At 45.5% G+C, this 12,149-nt stretch overlaps 1 protein-coding gene across 1 annotated transcript; it reads right to left on the minus strand.

Moving 5' to 3' along the window:
- Positions 1-6,061: 6,061 nt before the first annotated feature.
- On the minus strand, positions 6,062-6,484 carry LOC148779160 (uncharacterized). The gene has a single exon (XM_088856605.1). The coding sequence runs from the start codon at positions 6,482-6,484 to the stop codon at positions 6,062-6,064; it is 423 nt and encodes a 140-aa protein (XP_088712731.1).
- Between the last annotated feature and the right edge of the window lie 5,665 nt (positions 6,485-12,149).

Genomic DNA, 12,149 nt, shown 5'->3' on the forward strand with positions numbered 1-12,149 from the left:
GCCAAGAACCCCCTCTCAATGAGAGGTTGGTTTCTATTTATTAACTAGAGCTAAAACGTGGGTGGATTACCCAAAACTAAACCTAATTGGGGATAATTACAATTTATATGAATTAAATAAAATAAGAAAATAGAGTGTAAAATGACTTATTTTCTCCTTCCTAACAATTGGGGAAATTGCAAAACAGTTGCTGCAGAGCACTTAAGATGTTCTTAATTCTTCTCAGACGATCCATTGTCGATTCGGCATCCGAATGAACAAAAGATGATTGCCATCCTGTAGGGCTCGATGCTATGATCATTTTGGTAATAATTGTAAATCATGAATTACGCTTTAAAGGCATGATCACATAACTTGAAATTTGAATAGATCTTGAAAACTTTTGATTGATAGTGTGTATTCATCTTGATGTTTTTCTTCGATTTCTTTCCTGAATTGCACTGAGCATGTCACCACGATCGCGTTGCAACAAACGAGATACAATTTGGTGCCCGAACGAAGATTGACAATATTGAACTTTTGGCCGGAATTTAGGATTCTGGCTGTAGAAATCTGCAGTGAGTTCGACTTTATCTTGTGTGAAATCCAGCTGTTCATCATGAACGGGGTTCGAAACAGCGATAGCCGCAGACCTTACATACGCAATGCAACTGGTCTCATGTCGATTGAGCTCATGCGCGCTGTGATTTCACCGCTCGAGTGAGTGGATGTCCTGCTGATTTTCTGCAATGTGCAGCTTCAAATCACAAACTTCTCTCTAGCTTTTCTCCTTGCTCGGTCATCGTCATAGGACGTACCACATATCAAAATGCTCCTTTTGACGAGACGAACACGCTCCAATAAGTTTGAGTACGATCCAATCTTGAACAAGGGAGATATGGATATCGCATGTTCACTATTTGTGACTGTACTTTACTGAAGTTTTGTTGTAGGGTTGCTACACGGGAATAGTGTGCGGCTCCTCCTGTTTCAATGCTTTGCCCATAACTTCTTCCTGGAGTGTCCGTTTAAGTTAAAATTTGACCTTTAGGGATTTTTAACTATGTCAGAACCAATGGTGGTGGTCTCACGGCCGTTTAATGCTTAAAGTGTAGGGTTCCAGTTATAGACGTCTGTTTCAGGGTGCTAGAGGCTGATTCTTTCGAACCTATTTCTCAGTCTGCACTGCCTTAGACATGTCAGAATACGACGAAACTTGACAGGTGACTTTTAGGAGTCCTCATGAAGATCTTGACCAATTCTGGGGCCATTTTGAGGTCAAAACTTCCACTATTTGTCAGGCTTCCGCATCGGGGATCCATGATACTAAAAAATGTCTTCAAACAGTGTGCATTGCCTTAAACTTATCGATTTGCAACAAAACTTGGCAGGCACTCTTAGGAAACCCTTAGGCACAATCTTGAACCTTCTTAGGCCATTCTGAGACGTTTGGAAATTCCTCTTTTGAATTAGGGCTTATTGTTCTACGGCTTCCATGGTCCTCAGGCATTTTGGTACCTATAGACTTAGGTCGCAAAATGCTCTTTCTTTATTCGCATCGAGGATACAAGTTATGGAAAATACCCTCAAACAACTTGCCCCACCAAATGTTGTGCTTTGAGAGAAATGAGAAGTACATCATTCTGAAACAAAATTGTTCCTTCGACTTTCGATTTCTTCCTAGCCACCGAATCACATGAACACCACAGGGAAACTTGTGCAAAGCTGCTTCCCGGAGGGAAGACCAAGGTGCTCAGACGGCTGGGGGCCTTGCTGTGGACCCAGACATGGAGACTTTTAGGGGATGTGTTTAAAGTCCTTATTAGACGTACATGATGCTTTTAAGGTCCTCAGCCTTATTAGACGTACATGATGCTTTTAAGGTCCTCACTCTTATCAGACCTATTTGCACCGTTGTTTTCTGCTGCACAAGATTTTCTTTAACAAGTAGCGTACCTCTGAGGGCCCCATCCTGTCATTCAGGGGCTTTTTGTTGGCCTGTTCCAAATGTTTGGTCCAGCCAGGGAGTGATTTTGGCAAGGTGACCTTGTAAGGGCTCTACCCTGGTTACTGTACGCTGGTATTGACCTGATTTAATAGTTTCTTGTTTGTGAAGGATCTTGAGAGATGATTTTAACGTCTACAACCCATTGGACGAATGGCGAGATGATTTTAAAGTCTTCACCAATACCCCAACCCATCCCCAATTATTATTATTATTAAAAAAAGCCACATATTCGGAGTTTACTTTTACAACCTTCAAGAGGGATTTCAATTATGTACATTGTGCACTTATGTTGTAAGAATTAGTGACGTATGAACGGTGTTGTTAGATCCTACACCATATTTGTCTGACCTGGTTTGATAGTTTCTTGCATGTGAATGATCATGTTTTTGGTACAACAGGGTATTCTGCTATCGAGGAATTTTCTTCAAATGCCGATTGAAGCCGCCTATGGAGAAGAGCGCTGCATCAACCTGCTTGATGGTCCGAGCGCCCTTTTGAGTTTTCACTTGGATAGGGGAAGCGGTATCATAGAGACGGTTTTCACCAACCTCCTTTTTATTATGCTCTTTTGCTCATGACCTGACGGTCATGTGTGCCTTTTTTCCATTTTTGCTCATGGTGCCCTTTACGGGTTTTCACCATGCTCAATTTTTATTTTACGTAACACTCTTACTCATGGTTTCATGACCATGCCCGCTAGCCATTTTTACTCATGACGTTCCCCTTTCGGGTTTACACCATGCCTGTTTCTTTATTTTTGTGGGGGCATGTTTAAGGTCATGCCTCCGAGACCTGAGCGATGATTTTAAGGTCATATAACCTTGACCATTGTACAAAGCAGTTTAACGTCATGCAGCCAAGACCTGCGCTACAGTTTAAGATCGTATAACTTGGACTATGATGATGTTGGATGATGGCTTGTGGAGGCCATTGAGTATGGTGGTGGCATGACTCACTTGGGCACGAAACCATCTACGTATGATGGGTGATGTTTGGAAGATGGATAGGAGGTGGCCCACTAGCTATCGGTGAGTATGGATGATGGAATTGCTCACCGGGGATTCATGAGCATGGGCCCGACTCAGTGGGGAATGTTGCGAGCTCTTAAAGGGCTATGGATATGGACTCGTTGGGGAGGAATTAAAGGTAGTATGCATGCACGGACAGGCCGACTAGAGGAAGCATGCATGGAACGACATGCAAAGGGCGTGCGTGCAATGGAGGGGCACACGTGTGTGGAGTGTTTAAGGTCATGCCACCGGGACCTGAGCAAAGCAGTTTAATGTCATGCGGCCAGGACGTATACTACAATTTAGGGTCATGCAACTGGACTGCTGGGCAAAGTAATTTAACGTCATGTGGCCAGGATGTGTGCTACAGTTTAGGGTCATACAACTAGACCGTGGCACAAAGCAGTTTATCGTCATGCGGCCAGGACGTGTGCTACAGTTTAGGGTCATGCAACTAGACCGTGGCGCAAACCAGTTTAACGTCATGCAGTCAGGACGTGTGCTACAATTTAGAGTCATGCAACTGGGCCGTAGTGCAAAGCAGTTTCACATCTTGCGGTCAGGACATGTGCTATAGTTTAGGGTCATGCAACTGGATTGTAGTACAAAGTAGTTTAACGTCATGTGGCCATTATATGTGCTATAGTTTAGGGTCATGCAACTGGACCGTAGTGCAAAGCAGTTTAACATCATGCGGTCAGGACATGTGCTACAGTTTAGGGTCATGCAACTGGACCATATTGCAAAGCAGTTTATCATCATGTGGCCAGGACATGCGCTACAGTTTAGGGTCGTACAACTGGACCATGTATGAGTCGTCATGTACGTGGGTCGCCAATGAGGGGTGGATTCGCTGGGAGATGTGAAGTGGATGAGGCTCCATGGAGAATGGGCATGTGGGTAGTGGTCTGACTCATTGGGGATGAAAATGGCCACGACCATTTAAGGGCAGTGGGTTAAGATGATGAAGGTGACCTAGTGAGGGATGGAAAGTGAAAGCGGACTCACTAGGGATTAGGGAGCAAATGTGGCTCACTGGTGATTAAAATGGGTGGAATCATGTGATGAGAAGCATGAATATGATTCTAGTGGGGATGAAATGGTGATGAGGTTCGAACCTTGCCAATGCGCACACGAACGGGCCAGCTAGGGAAGGCATGCATGGAGGCGCATGCAAAAGGCGTGGGCGCATGGGCAAAAGTGTTAGTGGAAACATGGGAACACGCACGGTGACCTGAGTGCTCCTGGTGGGTTGCACGAGCATGTGTGATGGTCTGATGTGTGGTTGGAGATGACCACGCACGGCAGTTGATCGGGATTGTGAACACTCGCGGCTACTACTTGGTGCTTATGAATGCTTGCGGCGGCTACTTGGTGCTTATGAACACTCACGGTGGCTACGTGGCGGAATGAACACTCACGACAGCTTCATGATGCTATGAACACTTGCGGCAACTACGTGGTGCAATGAACACTCATGGGGGTTTTGTGATGTTATGAACCCTCACGGTGGCTTCGTGATGCTATGAACACTCACAGTGGTTGAATGCAGCCCGTGCTTTTTACTCGAGCTAGGTTCAGCTCGGCAGTGGAAAGCGCGCACGATGACTAGATGGCGTGTAGAACACACACGACGTCTTGAATGAGTGTACTTGATCGTGCACAGCTGTGAACGTGCATAGAAGTGAACGTGCATAGCAGTGAACGTGCACGACAGTGAACATGCACGACGACAAATACTAGCAACACACCCGGCGATTATCATGCTCGACAATGAGTGTGTTGTGCAACAAATGCATGTGACGGCTTTCGTGCTTGGCAGTGAACATGCACGGTAGCTTAGCATGCTCGGTGGCTTGGACCATCACTCAAAAGGGGAAGTGTTTGTATCCAATGGAAGGGTTTTCTGAAAGCATTCCCTTGATGAAGAACCTCTTGAGGGTCGAGGACTTTGGAACTGATAACTTCATTGGTGATAACTCAGTTAAGGGGAGTCTCGTCTGGCTCGCAAAAACTGTTGGGAGACGAGTCCTCAAGCACAATTGTGAACTCCAGGTTGCTCTGTGGAAGGGCATTCACTGTGAACTGGGCATGCTCTCCATCATTGGCTAGTTCCTTACCAGAAAAATCTGCTTTGTATGTTTGATATATTCGATCCAAAACCCGTCTCTATGTCTTTGATGATGGAGAAACACTGGCGATCAACTGCTCTCTTTTCCTCATATGTAAGAGCAACGTTGTGGATCAACAATGCTGATGACCCCTCGCATTCCATAGGGTTGAATTTTGAGATTTCCAACTTGTCACGAAAAGTTGTATCTGTAACTTGTAGCTTCTCTTAAAGAAAAGTTTTTCTTGTTTGCACTGATTGTCTCTCCTTTTTTTTCATGTCATTACCTCTTCAACCTCTGCTTCCTTTGATGAATGTGTTTTCAGGGTCATACACCAAGACCTAAAGGCATGTTTAAGGTCTTACTTCCAAGACCAAAAGGATCATGGGTAATACCTTTTCAGGTAACGTCCATTGATGGGGGGCATTGCATCCTTCCCATCAGGATGAGCCAATATATAAGCTCCATTTGAGAACATCTTTTTTATTACGAAAGGGCCCTCCCACTTTGGTTCAAACTTCCCTTTACATCGCCCGTGCATGACGATCGGCCTTTTTACTGCTAGAACCAAGTCACCACGAGTGAATGAAAGGACTTTGACTGATTTGTGAAAAGCCCTCTTCATCCTCCCTTAATGGAGCTCAAGGTTCTGTTGAGCTTCCAATCCTCTTTCATCGAGTACATCTAATTCTTGATAATGAAGCTTAACCCGCTCATCTTCAATTAGACCTTGATGTATGGCGACACGAAGCGAAGGAAGTTGGATTTCGAGGGGTAGTACTTCTTCAATCCCATAGACCAAGGCGTATGGAGTAGAGTTGGTGGCACTCCTCGTAGTTGTCAGATAAGCCCACAAGGCCACAAGGAGCTTCTCGTGCCAATTTCTCCTAGTCTTTGACACCGATTTCCTCATAACACTGCAAAGAGTTTTGTTGAAGGCTTTGGCTAAACCATCACATAGTAGAGTGCTTCCACTCGAAACTAAATTGGTTAACCAAGCGGTCGATGTGCTGGCTTCTGAACTGGGGACCATTATCTGATATGATCTGGTCAGGCACACCGAATCGGTAAATGATATGATGTAGCATGAAGTTGGCCGCTGATTCTCCAGGAACATGTTTGAGAGGGATCGCTTCAGCCCATTTGGAGAAGTAATCTGTAGCAGCTAAGATGAAGGTTGTCCCAATGCTGAGGGAGGGTTGATGGGTCCGACAATATCCATACCCCATTATGATAAAGGCCATGATAGCACTGTAGGATGCAAAGGCTCTGGTGGCTGGTGAATAAAGTTTGAATGTATCTGACACACTTGGCACCTCTTCACATTGGTTATCACATATGCGACCATCGATGGCCAGTAATACCCCAACTTGCATATCCGTTCGTAGAGCTTAGGACCACACTGATTAAGGCCACAAATCTTGACTTGCACTTCTTCCAGTACTTGCTTTTCCCCTTTTGTGTCGACGCATCAGAGGAGGATGTCATCAAAGGATCGTCGGAAGAGAGCATTCCCGTCAAGAAGACTGTATTTTGTGGACATTCTTCGTACACTGTTGTGCTCAATGCGAACGTCGGGTAGCTGACCGTGTTTGATAAAGTTGATTATGGGTTCCCTCCAATCCTCAACCTATTCAATCTCGGCACGTATTGGATCAAAGATCTGTCCTTCTTGTTTCTCGGACTTATCGCCTTGGACCTGCTACACCTTTCTTTCGGCTTCAAGAGCATCCTTGCCAGTGAGGAGTGCCTCGAATGGGTAAGGAGGGAAGTTTGAGAAAATAATCCTTTCATCATCCCCATCAAACTCTTTAACCAGCTCTATGCGTCTCCACTCTGCTACCCATATAGGCATGGGTTCTTTTGTGGAGATTTGAATAGTGGCACCCAGTTTGGCAAGGGCATCGGCCTGAGAATTCAACCTTCTAGGAATGTGCCCTAAGGAAACTCATCGAGGTTCGCCATCAGGGTCTTAACAATATCCTGATAAGGCTTGAGGCTGTCTTTTATCACATCGTATATCCCTTTGAGCTGCCGTACTGCCAGCTCAGAATCACCAAAAATGGCTAATCGTTCCAGTTCGAGGTCTAAGGTGACTTCGAGCCCTATTATGAGGGCTTGATACTCAACCTCATTGTGCGAGTCAGCCTTTACGAGGGAGAAGGACAAGGGGATGACGCCATCTTGAGGGGTCATAAATACTACGTTGGCACCACCTTATTCAGATTGAAAGGCCCCGTCAAAGTACAAATTCCAATCATAAACTAGCTCAGCATAAAACACTTCCTCATCGGGGAGGTCGCTTGATAGGGGAGATTCTGTCGATAAGGGGTATGCTGCCAAAAAATCAGCCAGGGCTTGGCCTTTGATGGCTTTATGCAGCACATACTTGATGTTGAATTCCATTAGTACTAGTGCCCATTTAGCCAAGCAACCTGACAGACAAGAGCATGTCATGAGGAACTTGATGGAGTCAGCTCTTGAGATAAGTTGCACCTCATGCCCGAGCAGATAATGGCAAAGATTTTGGACTGCGAAGATCAGTGCTAGGTACATCTTATCAATTGGCGGGCAATTCTTTTAAGCCCCTTGCATATTGCAACTGAGGTAGTATAGAGCGGTTTCTTTTCCACCCTCATTGTTCTGTGCCAGGAGCGCACCGAGCTATTTGTCGAGGGCGGTCACGTGTAGAATGAGGGGCCTTTCTAACACTTGCTTGGAGAGCACCGAGGGGCATAGCAAATACTCTTTGATATCATCCAAGGCGACCTGACATGCCTCATCCCATGTGAAAGGAGAGTCCTTCTTCAACAGGTGTGTAAGAGGCTTACAATGACCTAAGAGATTGGAAATGAATCTCGGAATGTAAGCAAGATGGCCTTGACAAGGCCGAAGTTCTCTGAGTATTGTTGGAGGTGGTATTCCTCAAATTGCCTTGATCTTGACAGGCTCGATCTCCAATCTCCGATATATGACAATGAACCCTAAGAATTTCCCTGAACATATGCCAAAGGTGCATTTCAAGGGGTTCATCTTGAGCTGATGAAGGAGGAGCCGCTCGAACACCCGCTCAAGGTTCTGCATGTGAACATTCTGCTTTTCGGATTTCACCACCAAATCATCTACGTAACAATCCACTTCCTTGTGCAGCATATCTTTGAAAATGGTCATCATTGCATAGCAGCTGCATTCTTCAATCCGAATGGCAACATTGTGTAACAGAAGACCCCTTTCAGAGTCAGAAAAGTGGTAGCCTCTTCATCCTCTAGTGTTATTCTTATATGATTGTACCCTGAGTATCCATCCATGAAGGAGAAGATTTGGCAATGGGCTATGGAATCTATTAGCATTTCTGTGAACGACAATGGGAAGTCGTCTTTTGAACAGGTAGCATTCAAGTCCCAAAAATCAATGCAGACCCTGATTTGCTCGTTCCTCCTTTTAACTGGCACAACATTGGAGAGCCATTTCAGGTATTTGACTTCCCAAATAAAACCTGCTTCCTTGAGTTTGGTTACTTCAGCATCTATCTGCATTTCAAGATCAGGCCAAAACCTTCTCGATTTCTGCTTTACGGGTTTGAAGGATGGGTCAAGACTGAGCCGATGTACCACGACTTGGGGATCAAGACCACGCATCTCATGATAGTGCTAGGCGAAGACATCTCAATTTGCTCGAAAGAAGGCAATATATTGTTCCTTCTCGTCTGGAGACATGTTAGCTAAAGTAAAAGTTGGCTTTGGGCCCTTGTCATCGCTTAAGTTTAATTCCTCGAGATCGTCAACCGTAGCTTGTCCACCTTCTTCCCATTCCTCGGGTGCTTCTTGAACTTCCACTTCGTCGTCAGTCGGTGATCTGTAGGATCCTTCATTGACCTCGAATATCCCGATCTGAGAGTTTGTAGGTACCCATGGTCTTGACATCTTCGCCTCAAATTGAGCTTTGACGGTATAGAGCGTGGTGGCTACTTCTACTGCTTGTTTGCATGATGAGGGGTCGGCTTCAAGGAGAGGGTGTGCATTTTGGGGCACCTGAGTAGGCTGGGAAGAGCAGGGTTCAGAGAATGTGGGGGGGGGGGGGGGGGGGTTATGGGATTCGGCGATCATAGATACAACCACTACATCATTCTCTTTCTTGCGCTCACCAATTTTATGTACTCCTGGATCTGCCACAAGCTTTAGTGGGATGGTAGATTGTGAGGTAGGCTTAGATAGTAGAGGTTTATTTTGGGTTGCCAGCTGACTTTACTATGCAACCGGTATGGATTGGAGAGCTTGTGAGGATTGGGAAGGTAAAGGTTGTGCCATCGGACTTGGTGCCAACTGGTCGGGTCGAGTAGTTGAGTCAAGTGTGGATTGGTTAGATTGGGCGATAATAGTAGAGCCTGGGAAAATAGAGGTTGATGGAAGTTGAGAGTTTGGAGATGGTTGGGTATATGGGACTAATGATGGTCCTGGGAACCTAAGGAGTGGGGGATTGGTCGGTATTGTAGGGTACAGGATGAGTGGCGGACCAAGGTACTTCAAGAGTATTGGTTTCTGAATGAGTGGCTGTAACTTCTTGCCTGACCTAAGATTGATTGGGATAGTCTTGGTCACTGCTTCAGAGACCTGCACCATGTGGCATGCTTTGTGAGAATGGAAGCTCTACCCTCGTGATTCTTCCAATCGTTGCTAGAAGTCGAGCTCAGGAAGCCATTGGGATTCTTGGCCTTGGGATTCTTGTGTCGCTTGAGGAGCTCCTCAATAGTGAGAGGGGGCTTTGCATTGGCTCTAGCAGCTGTCAAGAACCCATATGCTTGGAACACCGTCTTCTTCAGTTGTTTTCGATGTTGCCTATTGATGTTGCAACTTTTAAGCTCTTTGTCAAGAACCTTAAAATCTGGATATTCGAGAGTTGTAACTACAAAAGACATGTTAGCAGAAGAAGAAGATTGGTTAGAAGAGTCGGGGATAGAGGATGAGGGAGAGCTTTTACGGTCATCATTCAGATTGGACCGATCCGGGTAGCTTTTAACATCATCATCAGAATTGGATGTGTGAAAGGAATCTTTTAGGTCGTCACCTTGCTTCGAACATTGGGGGGAGCTTTAATGTTGTCACCCTTATCGGACATATTGTGAACTTGATCAGAAGAAGACTCAGGAATGCCCTCTTGACTGGATTGCGGGTCTTTATCAGTGGAATTGACTCAGGGAAGAAATCTTGTAGGGTTGGCAACGAAGGAAGGAGCTTGAGGAATTTAAGCTCAGTCGGTGGGCAGCCTTTGATCCTCGTCTCCTTCTACCATTTTTGTGAACATGCATAGGTTGACTAGGTGTACATGGCTTAAGGGCTGACCTTGGTTGGCGAACAACATCCCTCTTCATGGATTTTATTCTGCTTTTCCCTTAATAGACTTTCCATGGTTGGGAAGGCGAGGGTTCATCAAGATCTGAAGGCTTAGGTAGTGCACTTTCATAGGAAGTCTGTGTCTAGGTGACCTCTTGTGTTGACAACCCAGTGGTTCGAACATCATCCCCTGAGATAGTGCCAACGACGTGTCCTCATTAGACTCTCTCTGTGATTATGGCTTGGAATCCTAAGCACCCCTCCAAGTTGTGACCTCGTATCTAGTGATACAAGCACCAGAGGTTTTCAGTCCCGCTAGCGAGATGCTTAGCCTATCTTGATGGATTTGGTGCGATGATCCTTACTTGAAGCATCATACATAATAGAGCCTGAAGAAGGGGGGTGGTAGCTCATCAAGATGATACTCTTGCTTGTCTTCTTCTTGAGCTGTCACCAAGTGATACGCTTCAGCCACCCCAAATGCCTTCTTGAGACTATTGAGCTGTATCTGCCCCTTCTGTATTAAACCCTTGATATGATATTTGAGCGTGAAGCAATCCTGAATAGGGTGCCCTAGCATTCTATGATAGGCACAATAATTTTTATGGGTACCAAAATCAGCATCCTCTAGCCATTTCATCTTAGGCAAGGTGATCATTTGTTGCTCAATCAACATGCGGAGTAAGGTCGGGACCCACTCCATGTCGAAGCTATAGACTTTCTTTTTCTACTCTTCCCAGTAGTTTTTTCCGTAGAGGTTCTGAGGTGGAGGCACCTTATTATAGGACTGAGGTTTCTGTTGGTTTGTTTAAGGTGTCCCCTGAGCATTGGCAGGGTTCACCCCTTTGGAGAAATCCGGAGTTTGAGGTGAGGCCTTCTTGGGTTCCGATACAGTGATAGCGGCACTGTGCCCCTAGAATTGGGATGAACATTAGAGCTTTGGTTGTTTTCCCCATTTGATGATGGGGTTTGAAGTTTTCCATGATGCATAAGGAAGCTCTATATCCAGACTACTTTGGAGATCAGTTCCGATACAGAGGTTGGGTTTGACGCCTCAACATGCAGGGAGATTTTCAACCGCATGTTGCATGTACATGTTTGGACTGCATCAATTTCAAGCATGGGGGTAGCTTAGTGTGCGGCTAGATCTCTCCATCTTGCAATGAATTGATCCACCAGCTCTTTTGGGCCCTAAGTTAATGTAAGAAGCTCAATAGTCTGGACTTCTCATTCAACTTCATAAAAGCGCTTGTAGAACAAGTGCTCCATTTCTTCCTAGGTTTGCACTGAGTTCAAAGGGAGTCGAGCATACCACTTGAATTCTTGCCCGTCAAGAGTCTCAACAAACTAACGGAGAAGAATCCTCCCATCAGGTCCCGTCACTTGACATGCCAAATAGAAGTGGGCAATATGCTCGCGTGGTGAACTCGTGTCATTGAAGAGCCGGAGTCTCTCTTTCTGGTAATTAGGGGGAAACGAGAGCTGATCAATGTAAGCAAGATAGGGCTTCCGATACATGGATGTATCTTGAACGTCTAGGATCTGTCTACCTCGCAAATTGTGAGTGACCATGGCATCAATGTCGGCCTGTGAGACCTACTGAGAGGTTGCAAGGCTAGGTCATCTCCTATGACATTGACAACCATACAACATTTTGGCTCTTCCATCTTAGGCTCGACTGTGGCCTGTAGTGGATAAAAGGGATTCTCGA

Source organism: Amborella trichopoda, chromosome 13, assembly GCF_054954075.1.
Source record: "Amborella trichopoda isolate Santa Cruz 75 chromosome 13, AtrichopodaSantaCruz75HAP2 v2.0, whole genome shotgun sequence".
Classification (NCBI taxonomy): domain Eukaryota; kingdom Viridiplantae; phylum Streptophyta; class Magnoliopsida; order Amborellales; family Amborellaceae; genus Amborella; species Amborella trichopoda.